The sequence below is a fragment of the Taeniopygia guttata genome, chromosome 1 (assembly GCF_048771995.1).
Source record: "Taeniopygia guttata chromosome 1, bTaeGut7.mat, whole genome shotgun sequence".
NCBI classification, from domain to species: Eukaryota; Metazoa; Chordata; class Aves; order Passeriformes; family Estrildidae; genus Taeniopygia; species Taeniopygia guttata.
This window is the reverse complement of record NC_133024.1, coordinates 43,611,836-43,632,431: the sequence shown is the minus strand read 5'-3', so window position 1 is coordinate 43,632,431 and position 20,596 is coordinate 43,611,836. Positions and strand designations below refer to the sequence as shown.

The 20,596-nt window shown below is 34.0% G+C and overlaps 1 protein-coding gene and 1 long non-coding RNA gene across 5 annotated transcripts in view; one reads left to right on the top strand and one right to left on the bottom strand.

The window, feature by feature from the left end:
• LOC140683854 (uncharacterized) overlaps positions 1-13,211 on the top strand; it is a 79,913-nt gene extending 66,702 nt beyond the window's left edge. For all 4 annotated transcript variants that reach the window (XR_012055432.1, XR_012055428.1, XR_012055417.1 and 1 more), the window contains one exon: positions 13,049-13,211. This is a non-coding gene — a long non-coding RNA (uncharacterized lncRNA). The remainder of the gene's footprint in view (positions 1-13,048) is intronic.
• Positions 8,899-17,780, bottom strand: SLITRK6 (SLIT and NTRK like family member 6). The gene is made up of 2 exons (XM_002197678.7): positions 16,541-17,780; positions 8,899-13,170 (listed from the first exon to the last, which is right to left on the bottom strand). The coding sequence occupies exon 2, from the start codon at positions 13,153-13,155 to the stop codon at positions 10,633-10,635; it is 2,523 nt and encodes an 840-aa protein (XP_002197714.5). The 5' UTR covers positions 13,156-13,170; positions 16,541-17,780; the 3' UTR covers positions 8,899-10,632.
• Positions 17,781-20,596: the final 2,816 nt, after the last annotated feature.

The window sequence follows — 20,596 nt, the reverse complement described above, 5'->3', positions numbered from 1 at the left end:
GATGTTTAAATGGGAAAAGAAGAAAAAATTATGTAACATTAATATATTACACAGACTCCTCTTGCTCCACAGCAATTAGTTATAAAAAATTATACCTATTCTTGCATCCCAAGGAAAATTAAGTAGGTTTTTTTGACTTTGATACTTAAGAAGAAGAAAAAAAATAATAAAGAACAAAAATATCAAACCCATCAAAACCTGAGAAAATAGGACAAGATCTTACAGAGATGGTGATTTTATATTTTCCTAAATATATTTTTTAAAAAAAGACATTTCTCAGTAGTTACCATTTCATGCCTCTAAACTAGTTAGAACAGAATTACAGTAAAATATTTTGATCCACCATTGGAAGCTGTTCCAGGATGTGGTAATAAGTTCTTCAGCTCTTTCACCTACCATGTGAACATTAAGTACACGGTACAATTTATCTCCTTCACAATCTCTTTTAGAAGGTTGGAATAAACATCAGCAACTAATCCAAAAGCAGTTCCCACAGAGGCTCGTAAGGCTGGCAGTCAATTGGTATGAGAGATCTTATCCAAGAATGCATTTTAAGAGTCTGGCACACAAACCTAGTGATTTGTATTCTTATACTAGAATAATGAGAACTGATAATCTTAGCATGTTACACAAATGAGCTGTTGTATTTTACACACATTAGTTCAAATAAAAAGGTTGTAACTTCAAATTTGCTAAGGATTGTTAGGAAAACAAGTAAAATATCAAAATATTTATTAAAACTTGTTCATAAATACATTCAATTTAAAGGAATAGAAAAGCATATAATTCCTAAAGCAAAACATTTGATTTAATTTTGCCTGAACAAATTTATTCTGTAACAGATACAGAAACTCATATCCAAACATCCATAATAATCTGCTATCTTTCAGTCTGTATTTCCCATTCTCTTATAACTTTTATGTAACCAGCCCTTCCAGCAATCAAGCCAGATGAAAAATGTTAAAGATGTAATGGAAGGTGTTGAATAAACTTTTGCAAGGGGAAAAAAAAATGTGCAGGTTTACCTCTTAAAATTTCCATAGGAAAATAGGAAATTTTCCTATGTACAGGTTTACCTCTGAAAATTTCCATAGGGTTCTAGGAAAGATTAGAAGTCAGTAATATCAAAACACAACACTCTGACAAACTGAAATATTTAATCATTGACTACTGTGTTCAACTGAAAATATGGGGTTAGTTTTGGAAAAAAGTCTTCCTGTGTGAAATACTGAGTGTTTTGATTGCATATTTTTCCATCAAGCTGCACTTTGATAGAAAATTCCAAGTCAACTTGAGATGTAATTCTTTTATTTCCCCTCCTCTTATAAATATTTATTTACTTGTTCGCAGTGTGATCTTTTTATACCAAAAGAGAAAGAAACAAAAATAATAAGTTATACACTTATAAGTTTATTAGGACCTTGAGTGTCTGTGTTGTTTTAAAAGCTCACTATATTGGCCAGTGGTGAACAACAAACACTTAGTTGCTACCTAAAACCCCACAACTTAAATTTATCCAGGTTACAAAATTTTACATATTTGAAAAATGAAAGTACAAAAAGAAAAAAAAAATAAAGAAGCAGAAGAGATGGATGATAAAGAAAAATATGTGATCGGTTATGCAGAGAACAATACATACATACTTGAAATATGTTAATGATTTTTCTTTACCTTTCTTTTTTTCAATTAAGCACATTTTTTCTTGTGTTGTGGGATTTTTTTTTACAGTTTTGTTTTGGTTTTGGGGTTTTTTTGGGTTTTTTTTTTAATTAAAACACAATGTTTTTCAGTTCTCTCTTGGATCTACCTTGTAGAAGTGAGACTGAGGATTCACTGCAGTACCAAGAGAATACAACTGTGCATTAAATCAGCCAAATTCCACGGCCTTTTTGGGTATTTGTTGTCTGAAAAAGCATCTTATGTAGGAATAAAAATTTCAAAATTGTGTGGCAGTGTATTTGCATATTTGGGTAGAAAACCTAGAATTTGAGTTATTGGAGTCCATTCTTCCGCTTTTAAATCATAGGAATAACAAGTATCTTTCGTTTAGCTCTAAAAAATTTTGAACTCTTATATATTATTTAATCTCAAGGCAGCATTTTTTCTATTGAATTTTTATTAATGACTCTCTGTGATTATTTCAATCCTACACTTCCTCCACATGTGGCTAAATAATTAGTCTGCTAAGAACATATCCATGTTTGTACTACCTTTCAGAGGTTTCATTTACAAGATCAATATATAACAAACCAATTAAAAGCATACAAATTATAGGCATTTTTATATAGAAAAGACTCTATTAGCGGAGTTAGGAAACCATTTCCAGATATAGGTCTAGTAAGGTCTGAGAAATTTGATTTCCACAAAGATATACAAGTATGTTATATGTGTACAAGAACATATAGTGAACTTACTAACGGGCATCCTAGGACAAATCAAAAATCCATTTAGTATCCAGCCTTCAAAAACAGCTGACTTATATACCTAAAGACTATAAGAAACATGAAAATATAATTGCATAAATATTTGCCCTAAATCTGTATGGAAGTACTGTGTTTCAGGTAATGGATAACATATCATAGGAGTATTTTTATAAAGCTGATTACTAAGTAGAACGAAGACCTGCACTTAGACCTTGTTCTAAGTTCTTCTTCATAATTTAAAAGATTTAAAGTAGAATTCTTATATAAAATCATTTTTAATTTAAAACATACATTACTCATATACTGCTTAATAATTTGCCCTTTTGACAAACAGAATGTACTAAATACTTTTAAAACCTGGAAGAACTTTTGAAAAACTAAGATTGTCACCTTTGAAATGAGTGAATTACCAGTGCAGAAAGGGATCACTCTCCAAGTGTTTCAGATAGTTTCTGTATTTTATTTAGAAATCTGAAGTCATCTAGTCTGGAAGAAAGTGCTTTTAATAATAAAATTAGGTAGCCACAGTTCACCATCACCAATATACCCCTATCAAAGACGCACTGTTTATTTGATGCAGTATCCATATGACTGCACCTCTGTATCTTACAAGAGTTACAAAGTGAAAAGCTTTTATTTCATGACAGTGTTTGGTGAATATAGACTTTTTCCTTAACTTCATATTCAGGAAGCCTGTGTATAGAAAAGTCTCTAGACTAAAAAATCTTTAGCAGAATGATATTAGAACCACAGATATTGTCCTTGGAAGGGACCTCTGGAGGTTGTCTAGTCCAGCCTCCTGCTTCAAGGGTGTGAGGTTCCATGAGTACTTTAGGCACTATATCTCAGAACTGAAGTAGTGAAGGTTTTCTTATTATTCCAAGTATTTTAGGTGTTTACTAATCACATTTACCTTTATAACCCACACTGTGATCTTCTTAGCTTACTTAGGTGTTTAAAAAAAAAAAAAATGAGGGGAAGAAACAGGCACATACGTTTTCGTTTTTCAGGAGACTGTGTCATAAGAGTCTTCAGAATAAATTTTGTGAGGTGTTTTTTAGCATATGGTCAGGTCTTAATAGTTCAGAACAGGCACTGGTCTTGTCTAGTTCCAGCTTATGCTGTTTGGAAAACAACTGGATGCAGCAACATCCCAATACTTTCGTAAGAACATTTTTTCTATATGTATCTATTGCAGACAAAACCATAGACTTCAAAGATGCTTCTGCATCACTCTGTATGTGAAAAACATAATTCCTTAGCTTTAATGCCCTTGGCTCAGGGCATTAATCAAAATATCAGAGAGGAATATTTTCTTTACATGGTTGCTTTTTTATGGGAAATAATAAAGCTTCCATATATTCTGTAGTAATTTTTATGAATAAAATTAATAATGGAAACTGAGACTGCAAAAAGTCCAACTTCAGATGACATTTCTGTTCTTAGAGTCTATAATAAACAATTCCTTTAGAATCTATTAAATATGATTCAGCCTTCATGCTATCATGTATGGCAGCATGAAAATAGCTATCCTCTGCACAACATTTCCCTTCAGGAAATCCAATTGTGTGAGTGAGTGATCAATAGACAGCAATGCCACCTCCCCCTGCCTTCCCCCCTTCCCCCCTGAAGTGATATATTACTTAAAGACACTTGTGTAACATGAGGCAATTAAAGTCTCCAAATATTAATCTTCATTTCATTATTATTTCATGGAAACATTTATCTTTTGTGGAAAATGGCATCTAAATTCTACATTTCTGATTTAGTGATGCTTTAGGTTCATGCGTAAGTAATGTGATACAACATTGTGGAACACTGAGCACCTCAAGATGAGCAAGATGAGAAAAGCAATCTAAGTCTTGAGCTGTTGCACAAGAACCTTTCCTTTGTAAAAAAATGATGGATGTTTTTCACTCTTCTCCAGGTACCCAAAATTCCAGGGTGTCTTTATCTTGTTTGTATCAAATTTGAGATTTCTTGTACCAAGATTCAAAAATATCTGATGTATATATATATGGGGTCTGATCTAACAGGTATACTTAAAGGATATTCGACACACAAGATCTTTTTAAAATTGCAGTGGCTACAGCCTTCCATTTACAAAAGAGCATGCTTGTGTGAAGTACTAGTTAGGCCACATCCTTCTTTTTTGCATGCCATATATGAACTGTGTAAACACACTCTGCTGCAGGGATGGGAATCCATTATATTCTGCTCTTCAAAAATCATATATAACAAAGATAAAAAAGAATTTGTCTAGTTTGGACTCCTTGCTCAGGAAATGTCCATTTTTTTTCTTTTTTGCAGAGTACACTATAACATTTCTGTAGGGAAAATGAAGGAAAGTAGCAGATTATATTTGAAAGCATTTTTTGTTAATATGTCTTAGAATGGAACCATTTAATATGCATTCTACCCAAATATGTGTCATTATGGAAGCGTTATTTTGGCTTTGAATTTTGAAAAATGGAAAAATGCTGAGCTGTATTAATTTAAAACTAAAAAATAATACTAACTTTTATGAGCTGACAAAATACATTTCACAGTTCCTTTTAAAAAGTAAGTTTAGCATGCTATAGAATTTCTTTATAGATAAAAGGTTTCCGCTTTCTTTCTATTTGAAAATGTAATTATCTACTCTTATGTAGTTTATTTGGTAAACAATCAAACTAGAAAAATTTTAAAAATTCTCAACTTGTAAAAAAAATCTGAAAATGAAATAATCTCGATGAATTTTTCAACAAAAACAAACAGCTGAAATTACAATAAATAACATTTCTCCTTGAAACATGAAACCATGCTGTTTCCTCTTTCCTGTATTCCAACATTCTATTTTATAAACTAGAAGTAAAAAGCAAGTAAAAGTAGTCCTTCCAGTAGCAATATTCACATATCGTGAATGTTTTGAAGTTAATGTCTTAGAACATGAAACTTTGGTAAACGTTTTATGAATTGTACTGTGTGCATGTACTTGCACTTTTGCATCTTGGTGAAGCTGAATAAATAAAATAAAAATTCTTCTTTGTATTTTGCTTTCATAGAGCTGAACAGCATCTGGCTTTTTATGTTCTTCTTCGAGGTTAGCTGCTTTCCATTAGACTGTGGCTCTTTAGAATTTGTTCTGTTGTGTCAAAAAGCCAAGGCTGACTGTTAGGAAATGTGCAGGAGAGAAAACAACATGCTTTATCTTTTAAGTATGGAAAATATATTGATTCCAACTACAGTTCACTTCTGTTTTAAGGAACAAAAGGATTTGGTTCCTCAAACAACTTCAAGAATATCAAAAACTTTGCAAAACTGAAAAAGAAAGACAGTTTTTGACTTATAACACAAGATTATCTTCCCTGTCTCAAATACCCAGTGGTGCACCAATCATCAGGTCCCAGAGGAACTCACCACTGAAGGCAATGTATATACTGAAGAACTCTCCAAGGAGTAGATTTCAGTTGCAACAGATTGTAATGCCAGAGGGCAGTCTACAGCTCAGTGTGAAATTCATTAATGAAAATGCAGATATTCTGTGTTAGGAAGTACAACAGAAGACAAGTCTGAAAGAAAGTCTTAAGAAAGTTTCTGACCTTTTGAATTGAGTGTTTGATTGGTCTTCAATCTCAGGATGGTTTCAGTACATCTACGTGAAACTTGAAGATTGTTTTGGTGTGACTGATAAAGTGTATTGCTCTAGACATTGATATCCTGAGAATGATGCTCCAGAATTCTTTCTGGTGCTGACTTTGAGATTCAGTCTCTATGTTTTCCTCTTGTCACTATTACTTTATCCTGTGAAATAATGTCTATTTGTGGTAACTATTATTTTGCATTAACACACAAGGATCTTTCTAAGGTGATGTGGTTTCCCATTGTGGTCAAACTTATTTCTTCAGTTTAGCAGACTATACAATTAGTAATCTCTTTGTAGGTAAGTAAGTGGTACATGGCAAATATCTTCTCTTTGGAGTCATACAGGGAACATTTTTGTCATGCAAAGAGGAGCTGAAAACTGATCCTCAGATTCCAATCAGAGAAACAAGGACTGCAAATTAAAAAGGAGTATATTAAAATCTGATAGGTTTGACACATCATTGAAAATAAGTACAAACTAGTTTTCAGTCTGGAATAGATGACGTAAAGGTTGATCTATCATTTAAATGGCAAAGAATGTGTAAAAATATTGGGTCATTTCTGAATAGGCAAATACTCTAATTAATGTGTATACTTATAGTCTTTGTTGGATAGGGTTTTTTAAGTGTGGGATTGGGTTTTATTTATTTTAAAAAGCTTGGAGAGGTATCACTGCAGGCAACATAATCAAGTAGCAGTACTAAAAGTTTGTGGGAAAATTACCTGTAACAGGAAGAAAAAGAAAGATAAATAGATTTTTCTTCTATGAAGTTGAAAATATAAGAACAGTTTAACATAAAGAAGTGTAATAAATTGTTTTAATATGTTTATTTAGAGAACAGTCTGTGGTGTTACTTATTTTCTTCAATCAAATGTGAGGCAAAAAATGGCAGTGTTGGTTACCTTGAGATACCCTAGCAACAACATCACAGCTGCCACTTACACCAGTGTGCTTGATGAAACACTGTTCTCGTACTCAATTAAACTCTCATGCTGACAGGAAAAAAATGGATCCACTTTGTTGCACACTGTCAAACATGCTTTGCCTTCCAACCTCCATTATTCTAGCTAAGTAAAAATGTATCAAACCACTTAACTGTGCCTGCCACTGAAAAAAAAAAAAAAAGACAATAGGATTTTAACAGAAAAATTTATGAATACCCTTTCGAGCTTTCTGCAAACATCAATAATATTAATGACACATTTCCAGTTGTTATAATATTCCAAGGAACTTCTAGAAATAGATATCACATGCTTCTTTCTCATGTGATGTCTTTCTTTTGTCATGATATTATTTTTATAAGCAGACAATGATTTTCTTTAGCTGAAGAATGATCATATGAGGCCAAATATTTGTCCTTTTTTTGTTATGGCAGTATAAATTTTCCTCATTGTTGGAAAAATCTGAATGTAAGGCAGACCCCTCTCTTCTTATTATAAAAGTTCACTACATGGCAGCCCAGTAGGCAATGTGATGATAGGAAAGTGGACAGCGAGACACATCCTGGAGATTCCTGGATACTGCCAAGCCACTTGCGGTGTTGTACAGACTGCCACAGAGCACAGTTGTCCTTCTAAAGGGAAAGGCATGGCTCTCCCTTCTGAAGGAGAGCTAAATGGTAAAGGTCTCTTTAATCTTGCTGAGCCAGGCTCTGATACAGCTGTGTAACTGACTTGCTTTGACACTAATTTAGCTCACTCTTCCTTCTGATGCCTTGAGACTGCAAGGGAAAAAAATGTTTGCCACACAGTTGTCCTTAACATTCTGCCAAGTAACTGTTAGCAGCTAAGCAAAGTGACATCTGTGCATGTGGCAATTGTCTTTAGTCTGAAGCTATTTCTCTTAAATCTCAGCCCGAGGGCTTGAATCACCATTTCCCCTCGTCTTGCCAATTACAGGGTGTTATTTTTACATGCTTTGTTTTTTGTTTTTTTTTTTTGAAATAACTAATGAAATCAATGACACTGAAATAATAACCTCTGTTATCAAGTACCATTTAAATTTGTATTTTGATTTTTTTTCTCTACACTAATTTAAGACCTCTGAGAATTTGAAAAAGACCAATTTAATGGGTCTGATTCAGCATTCAAAGCTTTATATTTCCATTAAATAAATTCAATTTTTAACTGCATTTAATTAATCCATATAATAAATTTATCTGATTTTTTTTTCCTGTGTGAAATTAATTCTTGAAATGGAGACATACAGTGTCATTTTGATGCTCTAAGCCATCCCACCTGCCCCTCAGTTGCTCCTCCAGATCCAGGCATGGGTTTCAATAGGTTCATGAAGCACATTTACACGTGCTTGAATATGCAAGTAAACCTAAAATAACATCATATATCTAATTTAATGCAAAGCTATTGCACATTCACTTTCTATTTTTTCACACCCCTACCTGCACAAGCAATACTCAATATTGTCTTTCATAGTCTGGAATTAAGATAGCAATGAAATAAATATATTGTCACCACATTTACTCTTCATAATCTTCCAAAATAGACAGGTTTTCTTATTAAATTATTCTCAGAAATGGAAAGAAGAAATAATACTTCTTCTCTAATAACTGAAATTTTGATTTTTGAAAGCAAAGTTATACTTCCATAAAAATCTGGTAACATCTCAGAAACATTAATAAGGAAGTTGATTTGTTAACAGAGACAAAAGATGGTCAGATCCTCAAACTACAGAAATTAGTATAGCACCATAAAAGTTTTTATATCTATGCAAATTTGAAAGAACTGAGAATCTGACTTTCATATGCAATACAAGAAATTTTTCTGTCAGAAACTTATGTAGAATATGAAGAACTTTCATTTGTATATACAAATAGGTAAGACATGGACAGTATTTTGAACTAAAGAATATATCTTTTTACTTAGAGTTTATCAAGATTTCAATGCTAAATTTAGCATACATATCTATACATGTAGTAATTAAACTGATTTTTCACTTTACAAATAGGAATTAGAAAAAAAAGAAAAACCCAAAAAACACATGCATAGTCAGTTTACAAAATATTTGCTTAGAGGAAGATAAATGCAGGTCAGAAATTGTGTTTTGGCACCACATCAGTCATGCACAGAAATTGAATGACCTTACTGCACTCAGGATAAGATGCTTCTATCCACATGACAAGAATGAGAATCATTGTGTTTAATTCCCAAGTAGTTTTAAACTTGTGCATGCAGAAGTTGCTGCCGTCTTTAAAAAGTGACCTTTAAGAAAAAGACATTTAAAAAACTCTTTATTTCTTTTTCATTAATAGAGAGCAGTTCCTTGATTATTTTGAAAATCAGCCAGGAATAAGCTTTTTCTTTTCTTGTGAATTGGAAAGAAAAAAATACAAAATTATACAGAATAAATAGTAAATATAAATCTAGTGAGAATTCATTGCAAAAATAAACCTGCAGTGTTCTATGTGTTTGTAACCTATTTTTTCCCACAACAGTTTATTTTCTTCTAATTTCAGAAAATATATTTTTGTACAAATAGCTAAATACCATTATTCTTCCTCATGTGTGTATTGTTGCAATTATTCTGTCTGAGCATTGCTTTTGGTTAGGGTGGGAAAGGACCTGTATATGCACTTGGAAATTCCTAGCCACAGCAAACTCATTTCCTTCAAGAATATTTAAAGCCAGCACAGAAGCTATTTATATACATATGTATATATATATATATTTTAAAAAATCAAACTTATTAAACAAAGTAACATATTTACAGCTGATTCTCAGTAGCTTTTCAAATTGCCCAGGATTATGAGTTGAAACACCAGTGATGCACAATATCTTATAGCAGCAGCTCAAGAAAAGATTGTCCAAACTTAGGTAAAGCTATCAGATAGGGAAAGTAGCAAAAGGCTTGCAGTTTTCTTTGTTCAAGATGTTGGGTAAACATAGATACATATTTTTCCTTCCACATACTGATACAGAATTCACATGAAGTTTGTTTTAACATACTTAAATATTTGCAGGCTCTGGCTGAATACAGAAAAAAAATTTTATCTCTTTTCCTTTTTAACTGACATTTAGGATGAGAACTTTTCAACTCCTTTCATATTTATTATAAAGGTATGTTAGGTATAGTTGTAGACAGTGGTCATGTATGCAGTGCATGTACTAACCTAACATATACACTCTAAGGTTATAAATACAAACACAGGTGTTGGAGTTTTCTCTTTTTTTTTTTTTTTTTTTTTTTTTTTTGTTTTTTAAAGGAATCTAATTAAATGGAGGGAAAAAAGAAGGGGTAAAGGTAATTAACTTTTTTTTCCATAGGTTGGGAGAGAAGAGAACGGAGACTGGCATACACTCCTTTTCAAAATGTTGAGGAATAGTGCAATAAGCAATCTTCCTCCCACAGTTCAATCATACTAAATTCTTGCTTAACTTGGGGTGTGACATATTGCCTGCTCACAACCCCATGGCTTCCCACAGTGATCCCTGAGTTTTTCTTTGCTAGGATTACTGCTGTGCTTAAGTTCTGACTGTTGACATGTTATTATAAGGCACTTTTATTTACAATTATTCCACCTTAAAGTAAAATCACAGAAGTTCGGCCCCAGCCCAGTGTATTATCACTTCATGTTTGCTGCTCCAGGACTTCCAGGTAGTCAGGCTCAGCATGTAAATTAGCCTTGAGCTCAAAATACTCATTTTTAGTTTGTTCTAGAAAAACCTTTCTTGGCCTGGAGTACATGAGTGTCTCCATTAACTTCAACTCTTCATGTGTTCCAGGATAACGAACTTCCACATCAGGTTGGAGCTGGACAATATTTTTTCTTAGGTATTCTGTGATCCCTAGTTGCTGCAGCTCTCTCTCTTTTTCAAGAATGTTTCTATACAAGCAGCTAGCATCCTGAAAAGACAAAAATTCAGCAGATTGATCTGTAGCCTTGTATTTGACATTTGGACCTGTGAGTGGTGAAGTGTTCTCTCTTTCCAGGAGACTTCGGCGAAGATATTTGGAATCATTAGCTTCCTTCTCACTTCCCTCCTCCTGTTGCTGCTCGGTGTGCTTGGGGCTGAAGGACGGGCTGTGGTACACTTGAACCATGGGGGTGACTATTCGCTGCTCATAGAGAGTCGCAGCTGGGCGCTCTGTGGTGTGGTGTGTTGTCTTATGCCCGTACATGCTGTACTGAAGGTGAACAGGGCTGCTGTCCCTCACTTGTTCATCCACTTGTTTCTTTTTGTATCTCCGGCGCCGATGCAGAACGAGAACAACTATTCCTGCTGCACAAAATACAATAGTTATAAACACAATGAGCAGTCCTAATATTAGAACAGAAAGTGGGACAGCATCTGTAAGGGACCGCAGGATGGTGTCTGCAGTGTTGGCAGTAGGAGAAGAAGTTGTCACAACTACAAAACTGGCATGAGTTGGTAGGGCGTGGCTGTTTATTAAAGCTGGACACAAGACTTCGCTGTTTAGGGATTTCAATTCTTTTTTTGCTAAGTGCCCAGGAGATTTACAAAAAATATCACCCATCATGGTATTCTTGCTCAATTTTTGTATCCATTTTTGCAGGCCAACTGAATCACAAGTACAGTCCCAAGGGTTGTCTTCGAGTTCAATTTGTACCAGCATATCCAGTTCATCCAAGACATTGCTCACAGGCAAATGAGCAAATTGGTTTGTTTTCAGATTTAATCTGGTGAGGGGAACACCTGAAAAGATATGGGGTGGCAAAGCCTGCAGAAGGTTGTTGTTTAGGTAGAGAACTTTCAGTTTTGGCATTACATTAAATGTCCCTGGCAAAACTTCTTTGATGGCATTGTATTCAAGGTACAAGTACTCAAGGTGCTGAAGGCCAAGGAAGAGATTCTGACTTAGCTTTGTAAGATGATTGCCATTGAGATATAGTTTCTGTAGTCTAGTCAGATTCATAAAGGAACCTTCCTCAAGGATCTCAATGCGATTGTTCCCCAGGTGAAGCATTTCCAGGCTAGCATAGTCCACAAGATCTGATTTCAATAGCGTCTGAATAATGTTTCCAGCTAGGATAAGCTTTTTAGGATTTGGAGGAGGGGGTCCTAAATCAGACAAGCTTTCAATATTTCGCTCCTGGCAGTGCATAAGAACTCCTGAGAGCATATGGCTGGTGCAGTGACAAGGGACAGGACAAGAGATTCCTAGAAATGTAGTAGGCTTGGAAGTATGAAGCACTAAACTTGGCTCTTTAGTAGGAGCTTTCAGGAGAGGAATCACCTTAGTTGATAGATGATTATCACTGATAGAGGTGGTTACAACCAAGGGCAGTGACCCTGAAGGATCTTCAAGTTCATTAACAGGATGAGTGGGACAAAGTGATTCTTTTTTCAGCCGGCTTAATATGCTACCTTTGATAACTGAAGGACTATTGCATACAACATCACCTATTATGGACTGAGGAGGCATGTTTTCTAGCCATATCTTCAACTGCAACAAATCACAGTTACAGGCCCATTTATTGTCTTCCAACTGAAGGTCTAGTATTCTTCCAATGTGTTCCAAAAAGCCAACATAGGGCAGTGTCTGTAACTGGTTTCCACGCAGATCTAAATGGGTCAATGGCACAAAACGAAATATGTTTGGAGGAAGATACTCAATGGCATTATCATTCAAAATAAGCACTTTAAGCCTGTTGAGCTTGCTAAAGGCACTTGCTTCAATCACTGTGATGAAATTGTTGTCTGCTTGAAGAAACTCCAAATTTTCCAATCCATTAAACGTATCTTCTTTAAGTGTTTCCAAAGAATTGTGATTGATATGAAGTTGTTTAAGAAGGCTGAGACCATTGAAAGCTCCAGGCTCAATATCTGCTATATTGTTAAAACCAAGATGCAGAGAAATAGCATTAACAAGGCCAGCAAAATCATTCACATGTAACATACTCAGACCATTGTTTAACAGATTAAGATGGAAAGGCCGTGATGGTGGGACATTTATTTCTGATATCATCTTGATGTCTCTTTTGTCACAGTTGATAATAATGGTATCATCCTTTTCTTCACAGGAGCACAGACTCTGACAAGATCCTCTGACTGAAGAAAAAGAAGGCTGTGACTGGAAAGGATCAGATGCAACCACAACTGAACATAGAACAAAAATCCAAAGCTTCATCTTGTCCAGCAGATTCTATAAAAAAATAATAAATAAAAAAGAAATAAATGAGTCATGATTTCACAGGGTTTGGGGTATTTTTTGTGGTTTTGTTTGTTTGTTTGTTTTAGGGCTTTTTTTGTTTGATTTTGGTTTTTTGGGTTGGTTTTTGGGTTTTTTTTTTTATTTTGTGGGGGATTTTTTTTTGTTTTGTTTATGTTTTGTTTTTGTTTCCCTGGTGCAACAGTGTGAAAAAAACATTCTTAATGCCCATCATTGTGCTACTTCACCTTCCAAGTATTATCATATCATGCAAAACAATTGAATTATATTCTAACTACACAATATAAATTAAATTTAATGTATTGAATGAATAAGCAGAGTCATAAGGGGAAATTTTCAATACTTTCATGCTGATAACCAAAGTAGTGTAATCAGGAGTGTGTTGGTTTTATTTATATACTGTACAGACTGCCAGTGCACAGCATTAATAATTTACTGTCCCAAGAAACTTCTATCAAACATAATATAATATTTTGAATCATTGCTTTTTGTCACTACATAGCACTGCAAATTATAAGAGTACCTTGCAAAGATTAATTTAATGTTACTCAGCTTCTGAAGAGAAGAAATAAGATTTGGTTTGGATCAGTAATGTCTTGTGAGCAAAAGCCCATTCTTTCAGGATACATGGAATCTCTCTACAGTTCTGCATTATGTATGGAAATCAAAGGGTATTTCCTCTGAAATCCTTGTACCCACAAACTGAAAAGGACATAGACAAAATAACCATCTCTCTTTACTTAAATTTTAATGCATATGTTGTAGTTTGTGTGTGAAAGTTGGTCCACAGCACGCAGTAATGTTTGCATGTAATGTACATACAAAAAATTTGCATGCACTATTAACACTAAAAAGAGAGAACAGAGAATGCAGCACATGCCAGAAAAAATAAGCAAGGAAGGGCAAACATTTTTTGAGATTAATATTAAACTCCTCCCAATAATAATAATCATCAATTTCCACAGTGAAATGTATGTGGAACTGACTGTGCTTTACAAATTAAAAATTATCACCAGTATCAATTATATTACATATGTTATGTAATATAATTATTACCTTTCAATCTGATCTTAAACTTTGAAACACTTGATAAATGCATCATTACAATACAGCTATGGAGTTCCAAGCAACATTTAGAAGTTTAAATCAGTCATTTAGTGTTTGAGTTAAGTTGTCCTATAGTCTATTAGATTCTCTGTTTCTGTCAAGGCTGCCTAATTGGCAAGACCAATGATAAGTCTTGATATATAAGATAGAGGGAAATCACTGTTTAGTTAAGTATTTCCACATTTCCAAAAAAGTAAATAATAATAAAAAAATCCCCTAAAATGCAATGGATTATTTAAAAATAATATTTAAAAATGCTATTATTTTTGGACTGAAATAAGCAAGACTCTTAAGTAATCCATCTAATAAAGGTTAGAATCTTTCAAACTAGGCTATTGAAACAAGAAGTATAGAATGTCACTACACAACCAACTGTGCCAGTTTCTGAAAGATTAGAACCTTTTACAAGCATGAATTCAACTACATGCATGCACATTTTTATAGTGTGGCCATATGATTTGGCATCTCATCAATGCATGTTTTGAATATCATGCACCTTGGTTACTAGAAACACTATTTCTCAAGGCTTCCCTTAGAACAGATTGCAAAGCTTTACACATGCAAGCACTTAAATGCTGTGGCATTGTTACAAACACACACACACACACACACACATGCATACATACAAAAAGAAAACAGCAAATGTGTCCACAGTGAATTTTGTTTTTCTCCATGAGTAGCTTCTGATAAGTGAGAGTGGATGTATGAGTTTAGAAGTAGTAAGTGCAATTCACAGTGTGAGGAAAAGTGTCCCTAAAAATATGAGCTTTTATCTTTGTTTTATTAGTTGCAATATATTTTGTTTTCTCATATAACCCTCCTTGAACTCCAGCTGCCTATGTTTAATATAGATGTCCTTAAGTCTGTTTTCCCATGAAGTATTGGATAAGACATGTCATGTCAAGTTGTTATTTTTAAGTATGTAGAATAATTCTAGGATCATATTATACTAGAGACTTATTCTTGCTTTGCATGCATCACTATCCTTTCCAGTGACCCAAGGTAAAAATACAAGCTCTTGACACAGATGCTGGCTTCAAACCTACACTATGAGTAATTTAACTTTATTTCTGTACACTTTTTCTCATTAGAAATTCCGGCGTCAATCCACATCAAATTCAACACTTATAAAGTCCCTGAGCAAAATTAAAATTAAAAAAAAAAATCTTTAAGGCATGTTGCATTCTATTGCATATTGAGAAATTAGGTTATAAAAATGAAAGTCCTTCTCTCAGAGATGAAAGTAACATTTGTAACCAATTGGAAAACAGTCACATTTTAATCATCGTCATACTTCTGTAAGCAGCACTGCCAGAACTGTCTCACACACATATATATACCCACACAACAAAAATCAATAGGAGAGCTGTAATCTTTTTTTCCTTTCTCCACATTTTTTCCTAAACACTCACAAACGTGTAATGAAGTTCTCAGTGGGCTACTATTGTAAAATAAAAACTGCTGTCATGTAACAGATTAACATTTAACTGAAAGAATTCACAATACAACAAAATGTAATTTGAAAGACTTGAAAAACTGATCTTTTAATGTGGTGAGGTTTTTCAGCAAATTCCACTTGGTAAATTAATTTTCTTTTTTTTTCATTTTATCTGCTTTCATGTAAGTCACTGCTGACTGCATGCTGTAACTAAACTCTGTAGGAATTCCAAAAGACTAAAAAATGTCACAGTTCTTTCTATGAGGCAAAGTTGAATACTTCCAGAAGTAGTCACTTACATAAAAGACATCTCATGCTTGCTAAGTAATAATTTATTTAGTTTTAAAACATTGAAAGAGCTTATTTCATTATGCTTGGGTTTATGCTTTATGCTGATTTGTTTGGCTGTTTTAATTCAGCTAAAAAAAAAAATTGTTGACAATTTTCAAAGCCCCAAGCTAAGAATTCGTGATTTCTAAAAGCCTTTGTGATTTTTTATTAAATTCTTAAGGCAATCACAGTCAGATGATGCAGTTAAGGCCACTTTTGCCCTTGAAATAAAACCAAACACCCATTCTTCTCCCTCAAGGGGTTCAAAACCAGCATTCCCTTAATGCATATATTCTACACAGTAATCAGTTTGAATAAATGTGCCTGCAAAGTGTTTAAAACACAGTATAAACTGCCATCATTTAACATAAAAGTTATATAAAATCATGCAAAAAAGTAACTGCAACTTGTACTGAGAAATTAAATTCTCATGTGCTTAACTAATTAACTAACTGGAGTCTTTCTTACCTGTACAGCAGCAACACTCCCTGGTACACTCAGTAATGCACAGTTGGAGCAGCTGTTTCCATGTAATGTAATTTTTCCCTCTGAAAATGCACACTTTCTTCTGAGTTTCCCTTTGCTGCAAGCTCCAGTAATACTACAGCTCCATAAAGTTAAAATCCTTGTTCAGAAGACAAAGTACAAAGCATTCGATTGAAAAAATCTTCCAGTCAGCCGTGCACGTCAGACCATCCTGTAAGCAGTTGTCCTTTTTCCTCAATTAAAATTCACAGCATACTTCACAGCTAGGCTGACTTTTCTGCATATAGTTAACTGTTTGCAAGCATTTGGATGCAGTAAACAAACAAGATGCTCAGCAGAGCTTGACTTGATCACTTGGTTTGTCAGATTTTTAGATGCAAGCTGCTTCTGTGCTCTCTCTGTTCTTTCTAGTCTTTCTTGTTAGCTCAGTTTGTTATTAGTCAGATTGCCAGGGGCTGGGAGGTAGGCGTAAATAAAGAGACTTCTTGGCTTTTGACTCAGCCTTTAAGCCCTTCCCCACTGGAGAGCTTTAATCTGCCAATGTCATTTAATACAAGATACAGCTCCACCTTGAGACAGATCAGCTCCTCCTCCTGCAATTTCTCTCACCTCCTTTTCCCCTTAATCTAAGTGAGCCTCAGGAAGTAAAATTCAGCTAAATATCTTCTAGGTTGCTTAAGGGCTGCTAATACCCGATTTTGCAAAAGCAGTAAACATCCACTGCAGCTCCTGCAGTTTGCTCTCCTGGGCAGACCTTGCATTTAGTTTGTATCTGCAAATGCTTGCTTTAGAAACCTGACAGCATTCCAGCCCAAACAGACTCCACAAAACACACCACAAGGGAAACTTTGTCCTCTGGAAAATATGTCTATCATGTTGAAGTGCAGAATTATTCAAATATAAAAATGAGACTGTACAGCCCTCAATCCAGTCTACTCAGTGTAAATGAGGTAAGGGTGAGTATGCACAGTTGTACATACTTTATTTTGGAAAAATAAAATTATGGAATATTAGTGCTTATGCTTGCACAATGACTGCGGCCAGCCCTTTTTAAAACTGCCCAGCATGTTCTGTAGGAAGAAGACTGGGTTGATTGTAATTGTCTGTTTTACAGATGTTAGCACAGTGTTGGTATCTGTCCACGTGAGATTGCATTGTATTTCCATGAAACACGGCTTTGATAAAAAAAGGTCTGGTTTGAGGAAGGGCATTATTAAAGACATGTATCCTGCTTAAGGTATTATTTTCTTTGTGCTCATAAACAAGTAATTAGCAGATACAGTACAGCTACAGGAAAATGTTTATTCCATGCAAGGAAGGTTTTCCTTATCCCTCCTGCGCTGCATAGGATGGCTTTATAAACAGCAAATGCTACTTCCTTGCTCATCCCACTGCCACAGAGTCAAAAAACCTTTCGGTGAGCAACAATAGATTTGGTGCTCCAACATATTTGCCCTCTAGAGAATAATATTTCTGTTTTGTTTCTATTGTGCCTTGGATTACTATACAGACTGTATATTGCAGCCTCCAAACAGTCAGATTCCAGTAACTTCTTTTGCACTGATGGCTCTCTAGGTGGCCTCAGTGACCTAAAAAGGGCTACTGCAATTTACTGTTCCATGTGATGAAGGCTATCAAGACCTAGTCCTATATTTATACTCACACACATATACGTAAACTTTTATATATAAATTTATAACATTTATATCTATATATATATTTTTTTATATAATTTAGAAAAAAAAATAAAAATAATAGGAAATATTCCTGAGGAATGGTAGCAATTTAGTTCCCATTCTTTTCAACACATCACTAATTTTTTTTTTTTTTTTGCAATTCGCTACTTTTAATTTATCTTGTCACTCAGTCTCAATTTGTAGGCATTTTACTGTTAAGGCTCAAAGGTCCTCATCTGTCTGTGACCAGCCAAATAAATCATTATTTTCTTTTTTTGTTTTGAACTTATGAATTTTAAGTTATATTATTTCTATTTTTACTGAACTTTTTTCAAGTGTTAACACTTGTGATTGATTGTTTGAGATAGAGAATGGCTCTAAATATATTCACATTAAAAATGAAAACAACATCATTATTTGCTTTTGAGTTGACATCCACAAGAGTAAAACATGATCACAAAAATAATTTCCAGAAATCAATTGCTAAAAATAGGACAGAGTTTCCTAACCTAAGCATACAGAATTAAAAACCACTGAGAATGCTTATCAATAGTATTTGTGATTCAAAAACTGCATCTTTATCAAGTTTATAAAAATGGCTAATGTTTTTCTACCAAAATGTTATTAATCATTAAGCAATTATAAAGAATGTGATTCTGCGAGTGCATCTGCATATTAGTTGAACTGACACAGGGTTTGTATCCTGTACCTCAAATCTTCATCAATTGCTCTGACAATTTCAAATTTTGTGAACCTTGGATATATAAAATTTAAAACTGTCAGACTTACATTTACTGCAGGCATCTGATTTACAGATTAGTCTTCAAAATGTTAATTTTCATGGTGACTTGTTAATTTGTAAGTTCATTGTTTAAACATAACAGGAGAAATATGCATCTGCATTTGCTATTTTGGCTGGATAGAAAATGTTCTTTCTCCATTATTCACAACTCGTCATCACTTCTCAGAATGCACACAAGGAGCCATTGATAAGACACAAGATGTAGGAGGTAAATAATATATCCTTCCCTGCTTGCAAGAAGCTTCAAGTCTGTATCAACAAGTCTTCATCTATATTTCTTGCAACATGAACCCTTTGAACTCTGTATGAGTACAGGTCTGACAGCTTAATATATGATATTGAAAGGAAGCATTTTCCTGGAACCACTAAGTAGCATTTGACTAGTCACATGTGAGAGAGCTTGTGAGGAACTCAAAAATCATACATATATTATAAATTAAAATTGCATATGGAAGAACTGCCATCAAGGCTAAGACTTAACTAGGAACATGGCATAGGCACATACACAAGCACAGAACAAAACAAAACAAAACAAAAAAACATAATGTAATGTATTATAATTATGGAAGCTAACAGTGCCTACTATATTATTTAATTCAGACACAGAACACTTATTTCCCTCACAGAACTTATGTCCCTTTGAGTAGGATAGATCCTACTCAAAACCTTCTGCTCTGAACACACTGTTTGTGTGGTTTTTTGCAGTCATGAACACATTGCAATTGTGTAAAGAAAGGTAAGGATTCCCCTCTACAAGTGATACACAGGCCTAGCAGCTACTCTCTATGCATTTAGTTTCATTTTTATGACCCTTATTTAGAGGCAATAATCTGAAAAATCTGCTGAAAAAAGATCTACAATTTTTAAGGAAACACATTAAAGAAACAAATTTCTATCACCCTTATGCATTTTCTAACTAAATTAATTTAGACTCATATTTGTATACTTAATATTTAAATATAAAAATCATAAAAATATAGAATCATCGAATGGTTTATGTTGGAAGGAACCTTAAAGATCACTTAGAGAATCACCTCCCTCATCCTGCTGGCCATGCATCTTATGCAGCTGAGGATATGGTTGTCTTTCTAGGCTGCACCTGCATGTATGTAACACTGTATGCATTGGTATTTACCATCATGCAAAAATCACATTTCCTGAAAAAAAAATATTTCAAAGAAAGGTGTATTGAAAGGTGTATTCTTTATATTTCATTTTTCAAGTTAAAAAGTCATATGGTACTTTAAATGTTCTACTTGAGTGAAAATCATTTTATACTGCTACACTTAAGAGCATGATTCCTTACAAAATACTGGATTCGTTCTCATTCAATAAAATATGATGCAGTGGAACAGATGAAACCAAGGCATTTTCCTTTGCATATTTCTTTAGTAATCCTGTTGTATTGTATAAGTCAGATCACTGAAAATGTGTAAATGTTTCTGAAATTTGTGGTCTCCTTCTTCAGATACTTCTTCAGTATCGGTGCAAAAGGTCTTGAATCTTCTTTACTTCTTTTTTTTGTTTTGTTTTGGGTTTTTTTGGGGTTTTTTGTTGTTT